Here is a 23,015-nt window from a genome sequence, read left to right as displayed (position 1 = left end):
TGAGTTGTGTTGGAGTGACCTCAAGATTGTATCTCATATTGTATACCCTAACATGAAAGTGTGTACAGATCATATGAAAAATATCTATGGTTCCTACATACTTTAACATTAGGATGTGCGATGTGAAGTACAATCTTGAAGTCACTTCAGCATTAGTCATAGACTGATTTTTGAACTCAACCTAATAGTCAAACTTAAAAACTCACCGACATATCATGTGTAAAGAATCGTAGATTCTTTCGCTTGGGATACACAACTGTACTCTCAAGATACAACACTGCAGATGGCAGGTTGGTCAATTAGGTTGTGTATCCCAAGGGACAAAATCTACAATTCTTTGCCCATGCCATGTTGATGAGTTTTTGAGTTCTCTTGTCGGGTTAAGTTAAAAAATCAGCACTCTTAGTCATATTTTTTTATTATTTTTGTCATGCATACCATTTTTAGGCCTAAAATGATTAACCTCAAATCTTAACAAGCAATTATTAAAGAGAGATTCTATTGGCACTCCAACTTTTACTTATTACACCCCAACAAAAAATATACACATGCCATTTAAAATAGGAATTAACATTTTCACATCCTTCCTAATGCTTGGACAAGATGAAAAGGCCACAAATTGCCAATATTGACATTGACCAATAAAAAAGAACAAGTTGACGTCATCAACGATTGTCTACTTTGACCTATTGATGTTGTTCTTGTGCTCTTCGTTCTTTAATATCTCTCCATTAAAAACAGAAGAAAATATCTGGACCTAACATTCTTTCTTACAGTGATAGAATGCATTCTCACACTATTAATTTTATTTTTCAAGTTTACTTGGAGTGTAATAAGTAAAAGTTGGGGTGCCAATAGAAGTTCTCAATTATTTTCATTTGCGTTAGTTAAAAGAGTAGCATTCACAGAAACCAGTTGTACTTGGTTCGGTCCTGTTTTTAAAGCCCTGGTTCAAGTATTCATGATAATATGCTTTAAGTCTGTGCTGTATGTTTGGATATGGGTTCTCCTGTAGCCTTTAATTGCCTTGGTAGCTTTGTACTTAAATTGGTTTCATCTTAGTTGATTCATTTTTATTTAATTTTTTTTCTCTTCTTCATTTCCTTTTGATTGAGGCTCTTGATATTTTGATAGATAGAGATCAATCAAACATTTACAATAGATGATAAATAAGGAGAACTTGATTTGGATAATTCGAACATTTGCAAATAAAATCAATAATCATCGCCTCTGTTAAATTAAATTAATAAATAAGACAATTTAAAAGGTCCAAACAAGTGAACTATTTATTTACCAATTTTGGAGGTAAATAAAATCCAACCCATGTTTTCAGTCGGCTGCACTCCTCGTGAACATTGATCGAGTGCTTGATGTTTCCGTGGTGTTGATTTGAGTTTAATCAAACAATTTAAGATACATGGAGAGAAAAATGGACTAATTTTTCTATCCAAATCGGAAGAAATAGAGAGAAAAAAAAAAGGTTCACAAATGAAATAATATTTAAAATTATAACTCTACCATTTTTTTTCTTTCCAAACTTATGTTTATTTTTTACTGTTAAACTAGATAGGGTGGAGAGAAATATTATTTTTAATGAATTTCTTATCTCTTCATTTCACTCAATCCGACACACCATTGAAGGCTTTTATTTCCTCATCTCATCACTATTGTTTTACCCATTTATTATAAACTTTAATAGATCACCTTAACACCAAATAACTAATTAATCCTACAAATTATTAAGAGATAAATTTGAAATTCAAAATGGTGGTAAAAGAGCTAGAAATATTATTTCTTTAAATATACCATACCAACTCAACATTTAGATAAATTTTAAAATAACAGAAACTATTAATTATAGAAAAAATAACAACTTTCATTTCCTCTGATCTCATTACATATTCTGCATCTCACTAGCTTATTTTAAACTTTATTAGATTGCCTTCTACCACCACAACTACGACTTCTACCCATCTTTTGGAGCTGACCCACCAGCTTCAACAATCTGCCTAATCTGATTCTCCAGCTACAATCAATAAAGAGAACAATAAGAGTTATTATAGAGAAAAACAGATTTATTTACATAGTTGGGTTTCAGTAATAACTTGATCTACTCACCGAGACTAGACGTTCAAGTTTCTCCTTCACTAGGTTGTACTCCTCTTTTACTTGATTCAGACATTTCAGGCACCTAAGCCATACATTTTATATTCAGAAAGACGAGATTTTTCATGGTTTCATTCCAATGTTTAAGTTTTTTTTTTCTTCTTATTTATGTAACTCAAGGAAAATAAGCCAGAGGTTGGATCAAAACTCACACTTCAAGGTTATGTCGAAAGGCAGTGCAAACATTGGTAAGTCTTTGTGCACCGAAGCTGTTATGCAAATAAATCCCATTTCTCATCAAATAGAAACATAACAAGAACCAATTTCTGCCATTTTATCTTATTTTTTTTATTAATATCATACAAAAAAAAAAAAAAACTCTAGTAAGATATTTAGGTGTCTTGTATAATAAAAAGGGGAAATCCCAGAAAGGTTGAGAAAATTTAAAAAAAAAAAAAAAAAACATTAGACTAAGCATTTTAAGTCTGAAAAGGGTAAATTACGGTTATCAGAATTAAAATTTTAGGTAAAGTAGGAAACTAGTTTCAATTTTATATAATAATAAATATTTTCCCCATTCCGAATTCACTAAACATTTTAAAAAAAATTCCACTTTATAAAACAATAATTTTTTTCTTCACTTTAACTAAAATGTTTTAATTCCGGAAGGGTAATTTACCGTTTTTGAAATTAAAATGAATAATGGTCTACATTTTGAGGAATTTTGCAATTCTCATCACATATTTGGGTAAAACAGCCTTGTAAAAAACTGATGAAAAAAAATGAAAATTAAGGGAAAAAAATGTGTAAATTACGTCAAACTGGATTCCTCAATCTTGAGGAAATGGGCAGCGACCTCTTCGACATGGACGCCATCGTCTACTCTGTAGAAATAAAAAAGAAGAACTCAAGAATGATAGAGATAATTGCAGGTGCAGCTAGCTTAGTTCGTAAGTCTTTAGGTGATGATATTAGAGGCCTGGGTTCAAATTCGGCCAAAATCAAGTTACTGAACTCACTAAAGACATGCTTACCAGTCGAAAAAAAAGAATATTAGATATAAGAGTTGTGATGAATGCACGCGATAAATCATACACGGTCTGTACGCGATTAACTTGGCAAGGCCGCAAAATCGTAGATCTTTTTCTTTAGGATACATAAGGAAAAAGATCTGCGCTTCTGTGCCTTTGCCACATCAGCCGTGTATAGACATCGAATGATTTATCGTGTGCATTCATCATTATTCTTGAGATAATTATCTTCTTTAAGATAATCTTCAAAATCAAACCATAACTAGAAAAGAACCCCGAAAAGAGAAGAAATAAATTAAAAAACCAAAAGAAATTTAATCCTCACATAGCTACATGAAGTTCATCGAGAACTCTCGCGGTGTCTTCCAAGAAGAGTGTGAGAAGTTCAAACATGGAATCTTGATTGCCTATGTTTTGTTGAGTTTCAATGAATCGATTATTGAGAAATCCCTTCACATCACAATAGCAAAAACCAATAATCAAAACCAATCCAAAGAAACAAAATAAAATAAAAACATTATATAACACACAAACCCAAAAAAACAATGTACCATAAATATTTTTTGTTATTGAACCTAACCTCACTAAGAAGGGAAGCTTTAAGATCAACCAACATTTTTTGCAATTCCTTGATTTCCGTGCTCATTCTCACTTTCTTCTTAACTCTCTCTCTCTTTACTTCTTCGATCAAAACCTTCAAAGGAATATATATAGTTCAGAACACAAACCAAATCCCCTATGACTCGACTGATAAAAAATCGAACTGGACAATTTTTTTGAAAACTCGGCCGTATTATTAAAGACTCACCTGATTAAAATCAGTTTTGTGTATTTAAGTGTCATACTCTATCTAATTCATGGTTATTGAAAGATAGAGTATTATCCGTGCTCAACTCATGACCTTGTGCCATGGCCATTTTTACATGTTCTATAACATAAAATGTTATTAACTTTGAGGGGTTGGCTTAATGGCAATTTTGGACCGATTAGCAGTTAATGCCCGTAGGTCATGAGTTCGATACCCAATATGAGCATTAATTCCTCAGGGGTCACTTGTGAGGGCACACCCTCACTTACCTGGTGTGTGTGATGTGCGAGCGTTGCACATGCATTAGAACTAGTCCTTGGACAAGATCATAGTCTATGGATTGGGCAAAGTCCAAATACAGGCTCGGTCCGTTGTCTACAGGGATACCCGGTTATAAAAAAAATAAAATAAAAAATAAAAAAATGGACAAGCAACTTATCAATTGTGGGTAATACCTAGAGCTAGCGAATCTCTTGATCTGAGATGCTGCTGTCCCCAAGATATAATAGCTCGATTTTAATCTTTAGTTGTTTGCTCTTCACACAAAGCCAGAATCAAAACAGTCAACACAACCTTTCCTTTGCCCAGAGAAAGAAATAACAAAGAAGCAATTAGTTCCTAGGAAAATCGACGAAAATAAAATGTCAGTAAAGGTTGCAATGTTGTAAGAGAAGACCTTTTTCTCCTGTATATAGACTCTTTAGGAAGAATAGAATTTATAGAAAGAACGGCTAGATACCTCAATGACTTAATGAGGACGACAATACAAATAAGGTAACAATATAAAGTTTATATTGGGTAACGCATGGACCGTTATATTTTCGACGGTTAGATATGAAAGATCTTATATCCCAATAAATAAATAACCAAGCATTTATAATAAAATATATGTGTTTTTATTAGAACCAAGCTGCCTAAGTTGGCTTGATGTGCGCGTGTTTGTGTCTTATTGAGTCTTCATTAGAGCATGGTTCTTCTCATTAGGAGAAAACTTTGAGTATCTCTTGCGGCCCAAGCCCAAGCCAATAGCCAAAACTAATCAATAAGAAGTTGAAGATATAGTTCGGAAATTTTTGATTCAATCCAAGTGTGTTTGTTTTTGGACCGGTCAAAGGTAGTTTGGGTTGGACTTGTAACTTATATAAATGGTCAATTTGTGATACTTCTAAAAGGTTTTTATTTTCCCTTTTGAAAAGTCTTCTCTATAACCATAAAAAGAGAATATAGAAAGATAGAAAATTCTAGAGGATAGGTTGAGAGTTTTGTGAAGATTAAGATTTACAAGAAAAAGGTAAAGTCAAGTGATTGATGTGATTCCTTGTATTGATTTTTCCTATTATTTTTTCTTTAGAAAATCGAACTCCAACACTTATACCTCTATAGACATAACTTTTGGGTAAATTACGTAAATTTTCATCTTGTGGGTTGTGGTTTTTACTATTTCTTTGTATGATTGTTTATCTATTCTTCATTTGCATGCTACTATTGTTAGAGTTGGTTTTTCATTGCTATTATCAAACAATATCTTGAATGTGTAGCATAAGATGTGTTTTGTGAAATACCCAAAAGATACTTGATCAAATTATCAAGTGAGTACTTCACTAAAATATTCGTAAGCACAACATATAACACTCCACTCTCCCAATAACGTGGAATTAAATTAAACATATTAAAAGACTCAAAATAAAAATTTAAGAAAGATGATTCCTCAAATGACATATCCCTTTCAACCTCTCTATATCAAGTACTCTTTGTACTTTTTTATTAGAAAAGATACAAAGAGAATACTTCATTATAAAAAAATATATATACTAAATTTTAGTAAAATATCCAACAAAAAATGCACCGGCAACTGGATTAGATACCATAATTGGTGTTACACGTGGTAGATATTACCAATAAAATACCTATTTTTTTTTTTTCCAGTAAATTTGTGTAAATGGTTATATGGAGCTGACTTTCAAAATCTAGTGATGAAGGAGACTAAAAATCTGATTCAATGACAGCCCCTCCACTCTAACCTCATTAACAAGGAAACACTTCCTACCTCAATTTGCATAGTAAATGGAAAATTACTATGCAGGGTGAAGTACACTCTTCCAATTAGTTTTTTGATTTTCAAAAGTATATCGAAGAATCAGATATATAATAATAACAAAGAACACTTTTTCAATTACTGATGTAGGGTGAAGAACACTCTTCCAATTAGATATATAATAATCTGAGCTACGATTGCAAAGTTATGACCTCTGAAAGTAGGTACATGTTTACCATTTCATACGTCCTTTTGATCAATCCGCTGCGTACTCCTCTGCTATGATTTCTGCATCAATTGCATAGTAGGTGACACACTCTTTCTCTAACTAAAAAAAAAAAAAATACCTAATAGGTGGCACATTTTTGGGTCAAACATTTTTAAGTTCATTGACCCAAAAATGTTTGGCCCACACCTTGTGGACCTGCACATCTAAAATCAACAAGATGAGCAATTTATTTTTTATTTTTATTCTGGGTGTTGAGGTGCAATGTTACTTATCGGCAGGCCTGTTCAGGAAGGTGGCCACGGGTAGGCCTAATGGGTCAGTTGGGCATAAAAGCATTGCAATGTGGCATTTATTGGTGTGCCCAAATAGCCCCTTATTCAGATATTTGATTAATCTTCTTATTTTATTCATGATTTGTTCTTACATTTTGTAAAGAAAACAGGTGCAATGGAAACAAGAAAATAAATTGAAAAAATCAAACACAAGATGCAATCATACAAAAAAAACATATAGATTTTACGTGCAAATGAAATATCAGTGATACCACAGAAATGGGTTCAATTTCCGTTGGCACCGAGATTTCTTTGGAAGTTGCTTTGTGATGAGATTTCTTTGTTGTTGAAGCTAGCAAAAGGTAACTCTAGTATTTCCTCAATTTCTTGTATTATCTCAAGCTTTGGCTTTGGACAAGAGTTTGAGAATAAAACCTTTGTACCATTATTTTTGAATAGTGAAGATTGTTCGGAGTTTACACGTGATTTTTCCTTCTAAGACTGGGAGGTGTTTTTCAAGTAAAATCTTGGTGTTATGTGATTTGTCTTCTATGTGTTTGATTAATTACCTCTTAGATTTCTTTGCTTGATCATTTCGTAGTTTGGCTTGGTAATTGCATTTTCTCTATTTAGTTGATTGTCTCTTTGCTACACATATAGTCAGAAAGATTTCGATCAAATCCCAACTGACATAAACCTCTTTGTGATCATATATGATAACCAATTAGATTGATCCATGCCAAACAATAAAAAAACCAACCATTAAACATTACACATGGAATCGATTCAGATCGTTTTGCAGCTAAGACCGTTTATTGATTAATGAAATTGAATCAATCAATCTGCCAAGTTAACTGGCCCAACCCATGTTTTCAGTGGGCTTCACTCTTCCATGTACATCGGATCGAGTGCTTGATCTACATGTGTTAATGCTGAGCTTAATTCCACAATTTAAGAGATAAAGGACTTAATTTGAAATTGAGAATGATGGCAAAAGAGCTATTATGACTAATTCATATTATTTCTTAACATTTCGATAATTTTTAAAGTAACACAAGCTATTAGCTATAGAACTTATAATTAAGAACTTTTGTTTCCTCTGATCTCATTATATTCTCTATTTCACTCGCTTATTTTAGACTTTATTAGATCGTCTTTTACCACCACAACTACGACTTCTATTCATTCTTTGGAGTTGACCCACCAGCTGCAACAGTCTGCTTAATCTGTTTCTCCAGCTACAATCAATAAGGAGAACAATAAGAGTTATTATAGAGAAAAACAGATTTATTTGCATAGTTGGGTTTCAGTAATAACTTGATCTACTCACCGAGACTAGGCTTTCAAGCTTCTCCTTCATAAGCTTGTACTCATCTTTTAATTGAATCACACATTTTAGACACCTAACCATATATATGATATTTAGAAAAACCAGATTTTTCATGGTTTCATTTCAAAATTTTCAGATTTATGTAAGTCAGGAAAAATAAGACAGAGTTAGGATCAGAACTCACTCTTCAAGGTTCTGTCGAAAGGCTCTGCAGACATTAGTAAGTCTTTGTGTACCGAAGCTGTTATGCAAATAAATCCCATTTACCAATCAAACAGAAACATGTCAAGAACCAATTTCTTCCATATATCTTTTTTTTTTTTTTTAAATATTAATAATATCATACTTAAACTAGCCTCAAGTTTCATGTATTTTCAGACTTTTAGGAGTTTTTATTATGTGAATGATGTGGATTCCAAGGACACCAGTGAGTTTTTCAAAAAATAAAAATACAAAAACTCTATCTAGGAGCCTTGTAGAGTAGAAAGGGAGGTAGTGAAAAATTTGAAAAATTCCCAGAACAGTAGAAAGTCATTTTAATTCTTTAAACGGTAAATTACTGTTCTCAAAATAAAAAATAAAAAAAATCACCTTATAAAACAACTAGAGTTCATCTGTGTCTACACACGAGTATCATCTTTAGGGGTTAAAGGGGTAAAATATGAAAAATAATAAATTGGAGGAGTATTATTAAAAAAAATCTTTAGGGTTGAAGGCGTAAAATAGTGAAGTTAGAGAGATATTATTGAGAAAGAGAAGTGAGAAGGGAGAGGATGAGAGGAAAGACAATAAAATTGAAACAGATAAGGAAGTCAATAAAGTGGGGTCATTGTAGTTGGATGAGACGTTTATCCCCCATAATTATAACAACGATGAGACCTATTGTTGTCTTTTATTATATAGATAATTTAAGTTTAACTTGAAGTTCCTGCTTGTAACTCAGAAAGAAAAGCTCAATTCAAAGCTATTTACTCGAGTAAGACTTGAAATGCTAGACTCGAACTCCTGTTTATAGTTAAAAAACAGAACTAGCTTAAGAAGCTACATTGAGGGAAGCTCCGAAAGGGATATACTCAACTTCATGCATTTTTCCTCACTCTAAATAAAATGTCTTAATTTCGAAAGGGTAATTTATCATTTTTGAAATTAAAATGAATTACATTTTGGGGAAATTTTCAATTTTCATCACATATTTTGATAAAACAACCTAGTAAAAAACTTATGAAACGAAATGAAAATAAAGGGAAAAAAAATCTGTCAATTACTTGCAGCTGGCATCCTCAATCTTGTTGACATGGGTCGCTATCTTTACGACATCGATACCATCTTTTGCTCTGGAGAAGGAACAATAATAAAAAAAAAAATTCAAGAATATTAGAGATAATTGAAGGTGTTAGCTAGCTTAGTTGGTAAATTCTTTGGGTGATGATACTAGAGATTTGGATTTGAATCCCGCCAAATTTGAAATATTGAACTCATTAAAAATAAACTTATCAATCGCAAAAAAGAATATTAGAAATAATTATCTTCTTTAAAGATAATTTTCCAAATCAAACCATAACCAGAAAGGAACCACCAAAAGAGAAGAAATAAATTAAAAAACTGAAAGAGATTTAATTCTCACATAGCTATGTCAAGTTCATCAAGCTCTCTCGCAGTCCCCACAAAGAAGAGTGTAAGAAGTTCAAACATGGAATCTTGGTTGCCTATGTTTCGTCGAATTTTAATGAATTGTTCGTTCAGAAATCCCTTCACATCACCAATAGCAAAAACCAATAATCAAAACCAATCCCAACAAACAAAAAAGCAATAAAAGCATTATATAACACGAACCTAAAAGACAATGTACTGTAAATATTTTTTGTTACTGAATCTAACCTCATTAAGCAAGGAAGCTTTATGATCAAGCAACATTTTCTCCAATTCTTTGATGTCCATGCTTATACTCACTTTTTTCGACTCTCTCTTTGCTTCTTAAATCAAAAACCTTCAAAGGAATATAAATAGAAGTTCAGAACACAAACCAAATACCCTATGACCCGACCAATAAAAATTCAAACCGGACAACTTAAATCAATTTTGTGTACTTTAGCGTCATTCTCCATCTAATTCATGATTATTGAAAGATGGAGTATTATCCATGCTCAACTCATGACCTTGTACCATGGTCGCCATTTTTAATAAAAATGTTGTTTAATAAAAAATGTTGTGTATTCTCCATCTATAACATAAAATGTTGTTTAATAAAAAAAAGAAAAAGAAATTGTGCAACTTAAATCAAACAAGCAAGCTATTAATTGTGGTAATACCTTGAGCTAAGGAATTTCTTAGATTGAGATGTAGATATATTCTGAACTATTGCAAAATTAGATTGATCTTGATTTGAGGTATGTACTAAGTTGCTTTCTTTAAGAAGTTTCGCACCTTTGCAATAATCAGAAAATATTGTGCAAGCAGATTTGTGGCCCTTTGTGCAGAGCGAAAATCAAAACAATCCACGCAACCTTTCCTTTGCCTGGAGAACACGAAATAACAAAGAAGCAATTTGTTCCTAGGAAAATCCACAAAAACAAAATAACAGTAAAGGTTGCAATGTTGACCTTTCTCTTCGCGTATAGCCACCTTAGGAATAAGAGAATAAATAGAAAGAATGGCTAGATACCTCAATGACTAGATATCAATGCCTTAATGAGGGCGATACGAACAAGGTAACAATATAATGTTTATTGGGTAACGCATGGACCGTTATATTTTAGACGGTTAGATCTTAAGGATCTTATATCCCAATAAATAACTAACCAAGCATATTTATAATAAAAGATAGAATCGTGATGAATGCACGCGGTAAATCATATCCGGTTGACGTGACAAGGGCACTGAACCATAGATCTTTTTCTTCGGGATACACAAGTAAAAAGCTATCATTGTTCTAAAAGATATCTTTTTTTATTAGAACCGAACTGCCCAACTTGGTTCGATGTGCGGCGTGTGTCTTATTGAGATATCATTATAGCATGGTTCTCCCCATGAGAACTCCTTTGGGCCTGGCCCAACCCAATTATCAAAATTAGTAAATAAGAATATTATGATGTTTAAAATATGATCAAAACATTTTAGGCCTGATCCAAGTGTATTTTTTTAGATTGATTTAAGGTAATTTGAGTTGGACTCTCGTAACTTATGTAATGGCCAATTTGTGATAATTTTAAAAGGGATTTGTTTTTTGTTTTTTTTGAAAAAGTCTTTTCTAAAAACTTTAAGAAGAGAGTAGAGAAAGAGAGAAAACTCTAGAGGATAGATAGGTTGAAAGCTTTAAGAAGATTGATATCTAAAATAACAATGTGAAGTCAAGTAAACTCTAGGCTACATGTTTACCCTTTCTTCTGTCCTTTTGATTAATCCGCTCCAGGACTTCTGTGTAGTCCTCTATTATGAGTACTACATCAAAAATCAACCAAAGGTTTTATTTATCTATTTATTTATTTTTATTGCAGGGGCTTTGGTGAAATGTTACTTATTCGAAGGCCCGCTCAGTAAGGTGGCCACGGGTGGGTCTAAACGCATTGCAATGTGGCATTTATTGATGTGGCCAAATAGCCCCTGATTCATGTTTGATTAATCATTTTAAGCTGCATTTGCATATAGAGAGACCTCACTGCCACATTTTGTCCCTTTACAATTTTTTTTTTCCTCAAAATTTTTAATCCCACTCCTCTCCACCCATTGTAGCAGGAAAATTTTCATCTCTTGCCACATTTTTTTTTCTTGTTAGTTTATTTATGATTGATCGGTACTTGTCAATGGAATTAAAAGTGATTGTCGATCATGGCATTTCAATAAACCAACAAAATGCTGAAAATTTTCCTACTTAGACGAAGACGAGATTTATTGGTGGGTGGGGAAGATTCAAAATTTTTAAATAAAAACCAAACATAAGATTGGGCTGAGTTTTTTTTCTTTTCAAATGTGTCTAATCCTGATTCATTTGATTTATCCAATTTACAATTTATTAAAAATTAAAAAAAATCAAATAATAAAAACAAGGCAATTTTAACAAATAAACCCACAAGATTGGATTCTTCAGCCAACAGCCTCGTTTCCAATCTAATATAGCAAATCAATCATTTTGATACAATAACGTAAGAGTTTTTACAAAAATACCCCTGATCCCATTGCACGTACGAATAACTCACCGTCTCTCTCTCCATCCCTTCTCTCTTTACGAATTTAAAAAGAAAAAAAAAAAAAAAAAATCTCTGCAATCACATCATCTTCTCTCACCTCCGAAACCCTAACCTGCAAAACTCTTCCTTTTCTTTAGTAAATAATTTCGCAGGCTTCTTTAGCAGACTCTTCCTAACCTCTGGAAACTCTCTCTAACTGGTAATCTTTACTACAATCAATGTTAACAAAGAGAAGGAAACAAGCTCAAGATCACCAAGCATTTCAGGTTAATATGTTTTTTTGCATCCAAAGCTCTCAGGAGCCTTGATTTTTATGGCCAACCAAAATCAGTATGGAAGCCAAACAAATATCTAGGTTCCTAAAAGCTAAAATGATTTTTTTACTAATTGAAGGTCATTTTTCTCACACCTAATTGGATCAGCTGTTCAAACAAACCTCAAAAATGGCTTCCCAACGCCCACACTTGCGAGTCTCCTCCATGGGCACCCTAGATGGTTCGTCACCAATACTAACTCTACTTTAGATAAAATAAGTACAGTTATGCAACTCCATTGGAGCTTATGCTCCCTTGATTGTGTCATCTACATTTCGATTTACAGTAGTTTAAATTTTTTAGTCAATGTTGACTATCGCTTTAAAAACAAGATTACCCAGTGGCAACATGCTTCAACTTTAAGCAACTGATTTGATTCTAATCGAAGCCTTAGTTTTTAATGTGTATTGATCTACTCCTTATAATCCAAATAGGAAAATTCTTGAACAAAAGAATAATATAGATCAAAACACAATGAGTTGACATGGAAACTCAATTGAATTTCACCAATGATTATGGATGGATATGGTATCCATTTTCAGTCCATCAGATTCTCAAGTTAGCCTTTCATTAATGAATTTTTGGGTGCTTGACATACGTGCTGCATACACCGTTTGTACTTGATTTTGTTTCCTCTTCATGTACATGGGAACGAGTGCTTGATATGTAAGTGTTGATCCAAGTTTAATCAAACAATTTAAGAGATATGGAATTCAATTTGAAATTGAGATACATATAGAATATTATAGAATAATTTACCGAAACGGTAGAGTTTTTGAAATTATTTACCAAAATGGTACACTATAGCAAATAATTCCGAAAACGGTAAATTTACCGTTTTCGGAATTAATTTTTTTTACCAAAACGGTAAAAACAGTAAAATATATATTTTTTTACCGAAAATACCCTTTTTTTTTGTTTTACATATGTATTTATAATTTTAACCTTAAAAAAATGAAAATCCAACTAAAAAGATTCACTCTCTTTCGGTAATCCAACAATCATATGTATTTACAATTTTTTTTTACCGAAATCAATTTTATTTTCGTAATTTCAGTCAAAAAATAAAAAAGGGTATTTTCGGTATAAAAAAAATACATTTTACTGTTTTTACAGTTTTGGTAAAAAAATTTAATTCCGAAAACAGTAAAATTACCGTTTTCGGAAATATTTTGAATAATGTACCATTTTGGTAAATAAATGAAAAGTTGTGCATGTTTTGATAAATATGCCAATATTATAAATGTCTCAACATTGTGATAATTTTGAAATGACTCTAGCAACTACAAACCTTTAAGAACTTTATTAGATCACCTAATTAAACTATTATTATTCACTCCTTTGGAATTGAACCACCAACTACGATAATCGGTTAACCAGCTACAATCAAAATTAGGAGAAAAGTAAAGAGTTTTGATAGGAAAAAAAAGACTTATTTGCAATTTTTCATAGTTGAGTTTCAATAAATAACTTAATATACTGACCGAGAATAGGTGTTCAAACTTGTTCTTCACTTGGGTGTACTCATCTTTTAATTGATTCATACATCTTAAACACCTAACCATAGCAGTTCTTTTTAAGAAAATCCAGATTTTTTTCATGATTCCAATCATAATTATTCAGATTTATATTATATGACGAAAATGATAAAACAGAGTTGGGATCAATACTCACTCTTCAAGGTTATGTTCTTCGCAGTACCCACGAAAGGCGATGTAGATATTTGCAACTCTGGGTGCACTTACCCTGTTATGGAAACAAATCCAATTTATTGGTCAAACAGGAACATAACAACAACCAATTTATTTTTCCCTTTTTGTCTTTACTTTATTAATCTCATATTAAGATTAGCCTCAAGTGTCAGTTTTTTTTTTCAGATTATTAATCTTTAAAAACTACACACAAAAAAAAAAAAAAAAAAAAAATCAAGGAAGAAAAAAAATCTACAAATTACCTTATGCTGCTACCCTTGATACTATGAACATAGAAATCGACCTTTTTGAAATCAACACTACCTTGTACTCAGTAGAAAGGAAAAAGGAACCAAAGATCATTAAAACTTTCATTGAAGTTTATCACCAAAACATAAGCAGAAAACAACCAGGAAAAGAGAAGAAATATGAAAAAAATAAATAAATCAAAGGAACTTTTTGAATCCTTCATGGGGAATGAAGACGTGAATACTCTATGAACAAACGTTAATCCTCCTTTATATTATCTTTCAGCTTTATTTTATTTTATCTTATTTATTTATTAATTAGTCAAATTAAAAATATCATGATCGGATGTTTAATAGTAAAATAAATACGAAGCAGAGAATATTCACTAAGTGGAAAAAGGGGTAGATTCGAGATGGCTCTTTTAAACACTACGTGAAAAATTGCTAAATTTGATGGATCTTGACATCAAATTTACCCCTTTTTTCACATGGTGCTTGTCACATTAAAATAATTCTAAAGCTCAATCGTCTTCATTCCATTGGGTTGACTAGACATAAACAATGGTGTCGTGCATTATTCCACGAAGCTGCATCGAGGGGACACCTATAGTGTTGATCACTGACACCTATCCCATTGTTTGGGCCCATCAAGTGATGAATGTTTGGCCCAAACATAGGTGATTTGTACAATTGGAATTAAGCATGTTTATTTTATTTTTATATCTTGGGGCTTTAGTTACAATGTTAAGCGTACGCTATCGGCTCCAAAACTTTCCCATGTTGCATTATTAGTTGATTCATATTTAATGACAATGTATGTGGTTAATTTTTATTTTTTATATTTCCTTTTGGTTACCAATCTTTTAATGGAGGGATCAACCATTTAAAAATAGATGATTAACTGAGGAGAAATTGATGATTTAGATCGTTTTGAAGCTAAAAATATTTGTTCACTAGAGAAATTGAATCAATCAACCAGTTAAGGTGAATGACCCTAAACAAGTGAGTTGGTAAACCACACTGTAGTTTATAAGCTGAACTTAAGCTCCATCAATTCCACTCGTATTTACATATTAGACCATTTCACCAGGAAGAGAAAATACATACCAAAGGGAAAACTAAAGAGGATTTTACACTATATCAGTGAAATTACGAAAAGACCCTTGGATCAATTTCTTAAGTAACAAGTTTAATTTGAAATCGAGAATGATGGCCAAAGAGCTATAAGTTTGATTCGCATTATTTCTTTATTTATGTATCTCATACAATCCCAACATTCATGATAAAAAAAACATACACCATCAACTATTAAACCTATAAAAGCTTTTATTTCCTCTTATTTCATTATTCTTTTAAGGTTTCCTTTTACCAGCACAACAACTAATGTTATTCATTCCTTTGGAGTTGATCCACCAGCTGCAACAATCTGTTTCTCCAGCTACAACCAATACGAAGAAAAGTAAGAGATCTGATAGAGAAAAATAAATATTTAACTTTTCGCATGGTGAGGTTTCACTAATAGTTTGATCAACATACTGACCGAAACTAGACGATCAAGCTTGTTCTTCACAATGGTGTGTTCATCTTTTATGTTTTCCAGACATGTTAGACACCTAACGAAAAAAATCAGATTTTCATTGTTTCAATTTGAATTATTCAGATTTACATAACTCAGGGAAATTAAGAGTTAGGATCAAAACTTACTCGTCAAGGTTACGTTCTTCTTCGCAGTACTTGCGAAAGGTCATGCAGGCATTTCCAAGTCTCAGTGCACCTAGGCTGTTATGAAATTTAATAAAATCCAATTTACCCATCAAACAGAATAACAAGAACCAATTTCTCCATTTTCATCTAATTTTTTTATATTAATCTTATATTTGGAGTTGTATGATGTTTTGGAACCATATATATAGTAAATTAAAAAGAAAAGAAATTATTATAATTAAGGGGAGAAAAAAGATAGAAAAGAAATCTGTAAATTACTGGAAGCTGGCTCCCTCTATCTCCCAAACTTTGTCATCGACATTTTTAAGATCAACCCTATCTTTTTCTCTGTAGAAGAAAAAAGACGGAACATTAAAAATAATTATTTTCTCTTGAAGTTAATCTTCAAAATCAAACCATAACAAGAAAAGAACCAAAGAAGAAGAAATGAAATAAAACAAAAAACAAAGGAGATTTAATCCTCACATAGCCATTTCTATTTCATCAAGCATTCTCATAGACCATACAAAGAAGCCTGTAAGATGTTCATGAAAGTCGAAATCTGGGTCGCCACTTTGTTGAAGTTGGGTGAACCGATCGTTCAGAAATCCCTTCTCACACCAACAATAGCAAAAGCCCATCATCAAACCAATCCCATAAATGAAAAGCGACCAAAAAATTCTCAAACACAAATCCAAAAGACAATGTACATAAATATTTTTTGTTATTGAATCTCACCTCACTAAGCATGGAAGCTTTATGATCAACCAACATTCTCTGCAATTCTCTGATATCCATGCTCATACTCACTTTCTTCTTAACTCTCTCTTTGCTTCTTCATTCAAAAAGCTTAGATATAAATAGAACTTCAAAAATCAAACCAAGTTTATTTTTAAATGGATCGACTAGTTGCACACCAATAGTTGTTGATTGCACTCTAACAATAAATTTTTTTTTAATGGATCGACTAGTTGCACACCAATAGTTGTTGGTTGCACTCTAACAATAAAAAAAAAATGCATTTTTTTTAAACCTCACTTTTAACCTACTAATTGTACTTCATTATAGCAATCTTACGATTTATGGGTTTATTCATCTTCCCATGGCTTCTTCTATGTTTGTCATCTATTTTTCTTCAGATTGATTTTGCTCATGTTCTCTTTAGCACCATTGATTTTCCAATATGTCGAAATGGATTCCAATGAATTTCTTAAGCCTCACAATGACTTTAAAATTGTTAAAACAAACCCTTTCTTGGTTTGTCAAATCGGATACATGGTGATTACAAGGATTTGTGATGTTTTTAAATAGCTTAGACTATTCAAACATGATTGAACCAACGATAATTTATGTGGGCTTGATTGGGGAAGAAGAAGAAAAGGAGTGCAATTATTTTTTAATTTTGGAATGTAATCATCCAAATGAAGTGCAAAGAAATTTTTTTAAGTGATGGAGTGCAATTGGTAATGGGTGGTGTGCAACTAGTTAGTCCCATTTTTAAAACTTGACCGATCCCACTTCGACTCAACCAAGTCAAAATAATTGGAATCCCTTTGACTCGACCAATAAAAGTTCAAATTGGAGGATTTTTCAAAAAGAAAACTGATTTTCTAACTAGGAAGTTTTCACTCAGTCCATACTCGACTGACGTGGCATGGACACGGAACCATAGATCTTTTTCATCAAGATACAAAACCGCACATCTTTTGTGGGGATGTGAAGTTGTGTATCCCAAGGAAAAAGATCTATGGTTCTATGTCCATGCCCCGTCAGTTGAGTATTGTCCGAGTGAAGACTTTCTAGTTCGAAAATCAGCACTCTTTATAAAACTCGCTTGATATTTTTAATAAAAACTTGTCACAGATTTAAATCGGTTTTGGTGATTTTTAGTGTCATACTCTATCTAATTCATGATTATTGAAAGAAGGTGTACCATCCATGCTCAACTCATGACCTTGTGCCATGGCCATTTTTACATGCTCTCTATCACAAAATGCCACATGTAAATGGGTTATCAGAATCATATAGTATTGATGTTACATGTGGTCGATATTACGAATAAAATGTTTTTTTTTTTTTAAACCAATACTAAAATAAAATGAAAATTTATGTAAATGAGTATATGAAACTGGGTTCCGAAATCTAGCGATTAAGGAAACTAAAAAAATCTGATAAAAAAACATAGTAATCAACTTTGGATTTGATTGTTACTTATCAGGGATCAGTTTGGTTAATTTGGATAAATTGGGGAAAATTTAAGAGACTATAAAGATAATATTTTCAGTATAGTTTAACATAGGTTCTTTTTCATGTGCATTACAAATGAATTAATCTAGATTAAAGAAGGTATCGTAATGATTAAAATCAATTTTTATTTATGAACTTTAATGTATTAACGGTAAGAATTAGAAATTTAAGTACAATCATTTGAAGAATGATTGGAATCTTGACCATTTGACACCACCAGAAAAAAATGGTGAATTAATCTGTCGAATTTGCTTGGATTTAGTCAAATTGCACATAACTTCACGTTGAATTTACCCTTTTTTTTTCCTCTTGTGGTGTGAATTTGCACTTTTTATAGGGTGAGGGGCATACGAGAAGAAAGGTGAGGGGACATTAAAAAAGAATAATTTTTAGGGGTGGGACATTAAGAAAGTTAAAAAAAATTTCTAGGGGTGTGGTGGTAAGGAAGAAAAATTCATGGGGTGAGAGGATGTTAAGAAAGAAGCATTTTTAAAGGGGTGAGAAAGCATTAATAAAGAAAAAAATGAGGGGGCATTTAAAAAGGAAATTTTAGGTTGTAATTTGTAAATGGAAAATGCTAAAGTAATGATAAGGTTCCATAAAGCTGTTTTTGGGATCGTAATTACACAAGATTTATCAATATTTAATTACTATTTGTCCCAAATAAACATAAATTATATTGATTTATCAGATTATCGAAACTAATGGATTTTCTTACTATTTACAAGTAAAAATGGCAAAATTCGGAGGCAAATATTTTTGTAACAATTTTTGTTACAGTATATGATTCAAGAGGGAGTATCTAACAAAATCTCGGAGCAATTCGTCGTCACGTCACCGCTCAACGGTAAGGCTCTACCGCTCGGTGGTAATCTCAAGGAATTATACCTCGAGATTTGAGCTGAACATTCTAGACGTTTTGGCCGTTGTAACTAAAGTCCCTTCTCGAATCAACTCAAGGAAAAATCGACTTAATAACCCGATTAGAAAAACTATAAATTGAGGGGTTGCTCTAAGAGAATCGGTCCCTTTTCTTCTTCCAAATTCTCTGTAATTCTTTTGATTTTTCTTTTAGAAAGAGAGATGTCTTGATTGTAGTGAGAGCATTAAGAGTTTTTTTTTTCATCTTTAGTTCTAATTGTAGTTTTATTGTAAGATCATCAAAGAGGAATCAAAAGGCAACATAATTATCTTTATTTTCTTCTCTACCACATTTTACTTGTTTTACTATTGCTGCAACTTGCTCATTATGATGATTGGCTAGACTTTCCTTAAAGAGATCAAGGATGCCAGAACAAGTTTATCTTAATATTATTGTTCTAATTCTATTATCTTTGCTTTAATTGTAAACTTGTAAACCCTCTTAAGATGAGATCATCCAACTTGTACCTCTAATTCAAGCTTTAATGATTATTGCTTAGATAAGTTCAAGAATAATCATGTTCTGTGATGAGTTGAGGTATAAGTCGGGTAATCTTATTTAAGTTCAGGATTTACATGGATATTCTTTGGTTACAATCAATTTTTAATCGATTTATCTTCCAATCCACGAACAATGACTTGTTATGTGGATCGAGTTAAACTTGAAATTATTCAGCATTATGGTTGATTTAAGTTCTCTAAGCCCATTTTCAATTGTTTTTAATTCTACTTTCTATTTTAATTTCATATACAAATTATCTGTCATTTTCTATTCTATTTTTACAAATATATTTTTAAAGAATCTTTTCAAATTTTGTTTTGATTTTCAATTCGAAGTTTAAGTGAATCACGATTGTCCCTGTGAAACAAATCCTACTTACCCAAGTTTTATTATAATATTTGTTCAATCTTAATCTGCAATCTACACAAAATTCACATTAATCAAGTAACATTGAAATTGACATCGTTTCAGACATTGTTGATTTAAGGGTTCATGGATTTAACTGGCGATTAATTACATAAATTGTTTAAATCGGTAATTCTTGATTTATTTGAAAATGAGGGCATTTAGGTCATTTCTCATTGGTCTATGAGAGAAGATCCAAGTTAAGGGGATAATTTCTTAAATTAAAAACATAGGGCATCTCATATTCACCAAAATGCTTTCATGCCCCCCTTGACCTCAGTCTTCTACAATACACTAATGCAAATTAATCTCATTACCCCCATTTTCAACATTATGAAATAAAAAACTCTTTTATTTCTCTTTGCAAAATTATGCATCTTCAACCTCTCTAGTGAAATTTAGCTTTCAAACCTCAGATTAATCTACTTTAATCTTCAAATCTAATAATTTTTAATGGAAGCTGATGAGATTTTTAATTTAATATGAAATTGTAGGATTTTAATTCTATGAAAGATTTAGGCAATGGTCAAAACGATCGTTAAAGGATGAAGTTAAAAAAATTAAAATTAATTTACTAAGAGGTAGAAGAGTTTGAAGATATCTAATTTTTTGAAGGAAAAACAAGTATTTTTTTTTGTTACAAGTTGAAAATGAAGACATTTAGATTTTTTTTATAATATTTTAGAAAAGAAGAACAAGGTTGAAGGGGCAAGTAATTAGTTTGAAAACAGAAGACTATCACAAATATCCACCAATTTAATAGAGGAGAGCCTAAATCACCAAAAAAATATTGAAAAGGTGAGGGGGCAACAGGTCAAGGGAGCATGTAATCAGTTTGATAATAGGTGGGGGTATCTCAAATATTCATCAAATTGTAGGGTGAATGGAGGGGAGGTAGGCAACAAGGTCAGAGGGGCATGTCATCAGCTTGAAAGCAGGGGGAATCTCAAGTAATCACTAAATTCTAAGGGTGTCTAAAACAATAAAAACTTTAAGGGGGGGCAACTGCCCCTTGCCCCCTCTTGGCTTTGACCCTGGTGAATATGATTGGGCTGAATTTTTTATTTTTTATTTTTCAAATTTATTGGACCACAGTCGAATCCTGATTCCGTTTGGTTTATCCAATTTAAATTTTATTAAAAATTAAACATTAAAAACTCAAAATGCATATATTTCTTTAATGAAATTATTTTCATTTCCTTTCGTTTTAAAGTGCAAAAATCACAAAAAAGACAGCTGTTCACTACCTGGTCGAACCATTGGTTCAGTTCTGTTTTTAAAACCATGGTTCAAGTACTCATCATGACTTGTAACTAATTAAAGCCTTTGATTCATATAATTCGAATATTTGCAACTAAAGCCTCTCTCAATTAAATCAACAAATCAGCCAAGTTAGAAGGTCCAAACAAGTGAGTTGGTAAACCACACTACACTCACCATGAAAATTGGAACTAGTGCTTGATGTGTATGTTTTTAATCAAATAATTTAAGAGATACGGAGTTCAATTTGAAATTGAGGAGAATGGTGACAAAAGAACTATAAAAGACATTTATATTCTCTCTCTCTCTTTTATATATATATATATATAAAACAAAGCTCAACATTATGATAATTTTAAAGTAACACATTCAAGCAACAGCAATCCTTTAAAATATTTTATTTCCTCATCTCATCATTCCCTATTTCACTCATTTATTTATTATAAATTATAAACTTTATTAAATGACACTATTATACTCCTTTGGGATTGATCCACCAGCTTCAATAATCCGTTTCTCCAACTACAATCAAAATTAGGAGAAAGTAAAGAGTTTTCATAGATAAAAACAAAAAGTGATTTATTTGCATAGTTGGATTTCAGTAAATAGCTTAATATACTAACCGAGAATAGATGTTCAAATTTTTTCTTCACTTCGGTACACTCATTTTGTAATTCATTCATACATCTTAAACACCTAACCATAGAAGTTCTTATTCAAAACAAAAACAAACCAAATATATATATATATATATATATATATATATATTTTCATATTTCCAATCATAATGTGTCAAATGTATGTAGTATGGGGAAAATAATAAAATAGAGTTAGATCAAAACTCACTCTTTGAGCTTACGTTCTTTGCAGAACCCAAGAAACGGAATGCAGATATTTGTAACACTTGGTGCACCTATTCTGTTATGCAAATAAATCAAATTTACCAATTAAAAGAACCAATTTTTTTGCCTTTGAATCTTAATTTTTATTAATTCCGTATATAGATTAGCCTCAAGTTCTAGGGTTTTTTTTTTTTTTTTTCAGATTGTTAAGAGTTTTTATAGGTGAATGATCCTAAAGATAACAGTGAGTTATCCTAATAGATGAAATAAAAATTCTAATAAGGTGTCCTTGAGCAAATACAACAAAAAAAAAAAAACTTAAAGAAAATAAATTGCAAAGAAAAATTTCTGTAAATTACGTGATGCTGCTACCCTTGATACTGTAAACATAGAAATTGACCTTTTCGAAATCAACGTTATCTTGTAAGCTGTAGAAGAAAATAAGGTACCCAAGAGCGTTACAACTTTCCTTGAAGTTAATCGCTAAAATCTAACCATAAGAGAAAAATAAAGGAAATAAAATGGAAAAAAATAACAAAGTAACATTTGAATCCTTACAGAGCTGTGGCTATTTCTACTACAAACTTTTCAGACTCTTCAAAGAACATTGTCACAAGTTCACTGACGAAGTTTGGATGGCTTTCATCTTGTGTTTGTTGAAGTTGGGTGAATTGATCATTCAAAAATCCCTTCTCACACCACCCAAAATAGCAAAAACTCATCATCAAAAACCAATCCCAACCAAAAAAAAAAAAAGCAATGAGAAAACTTTATAGTATAAATCCAAAAGAATGTATCATAATTTTTGTGTTATTTTGAACCTTACCGCACGAATCATGGAAGCTTTGAAATCGATCAACATGCTCTGCATCTCTTTGACATCCAT

At 31.7% G+C, this 23,015-nt stretch overlaps 3 protein-coding genes across 5 annotated transcripts in view; all 3 read right to left on the bottom strand.

Annotated features, from left to right (window-relative positions):
- The window catches only part of LOC147402978 (histidine-containing phosphotransfer protein 1-like), a 32,115-nt gene extending 9,100 nt beyond the window's left edge, over nucleotides 1-23,015 (bottom strand). Inside the window, exons 1-2 of the mRNA XM_086437538.1 lie at nucleotides 22,956-23,015; nucleotides 22,688-22,818 (exon numbers count right to left, since the gene is read on the bottom strand). Coding sequence (XP_086293664.1) covers nucleotides 22,688-22,818; nucleotides 22,956-23,015 — 191 coding nt within the window. The remainder of the gene's footprint in view (nucleotides 1-22,687; nucleotides 22,819-22,955) is intronic.
- Nucleotides 1,875-4,636, bottom strand: LOC147402980 (histidine-containing phosphotransfer protein 1-like). The gene is made up of 7 exons (XM_086438406.1): nucleotides 4,401-4,636; nucleotides 3,718-3,831; nucleotides 3,463-3,587; nucleotides 2,922-2,990; nucleotides 2,319-2,375; nucleotides 2,119-2,191; nucleotides 1,875-2,026 (listed from the first exon to the last, which is right to left on the bottom strand). Exons 2-7 carry the CDS (start codon nucleotides 3,781-3,783, stop codon nucleotides 1,967-1,969), a joined length of 450 nt encoding a protein of 149 aa, XP_086294532.1. The 5' UTR covers nucleotides 3,784-3,831; nucleotides 4,401-4,636; the 3' UTR covers nucleotides 1,875-1,966.
- On the bottom strand, nucleotides 7,467-10,151 carry LOC147402979 (histidine-containing phosphotransfer protein 1-like). 3 transcript variants are annotated; one of them, XM_086438409.1, is made up of 7 exons: nucleotides 10,121-10,151; nucleotides 9,690-9,798; nucleotides 9,436-9,560; nucleotides 9,077-9,145; nucleotides 7,996-8,052; nucleotides 7,812-7,884; nucleotides 7,467-7,719 (listed from the first exon to the last, which is right to left on the bottom strand). In XM_086438409.1, the coding sequence occupies exons 2-7, from the start codon at nucleotides 9,747-9,749 to the stop codon at nucleotides 7,660-7,662; spliced, it is 444 nt and encodes a 147-aa protein (XP_086294535.1). In that variant the 5' UTR covers nucleotides 9,750-9,798; nucleotides 10,121-10,151; the 3' UTR covers nucleotides 7,467-7,659. The 3 variants fall into 3 exon arrangements, with proteins under 3 accessions (XP_086294535.1, XP_086294534.1, XP_086294533.1); XM_086438408.1 differs by lacking the exon at nucleotides 10,121-10,151 and adding an exon at nucleotides 9,899-10,031; XM_086438407.1 differs by lacking the exon at nucleotides 10,121-10,151 and having other exon boundaries at nucleotides 9,690-9,957.

The sequence above is a fragment of the Akebia trifoliata genome, chromosome 4 (assembly GCF_017979445.1).
Source record: "Akebia trifoliata isolate Shusen 1 chromosome 4, ASM1797944v1, whole genome shotgun sequence".
NCBI classification, from domain to species: Eukaryota; Viridiplantae; Streptophyta; class Magnoliopsida; order Ranunculales; family Lardizabalaceae; genus Akebia; species Akebia trifoliata.
Note: the sequence above shows the minus strand (reverse complement) of the source record. Positions and strands in the feature narration are given on the sequence as shown.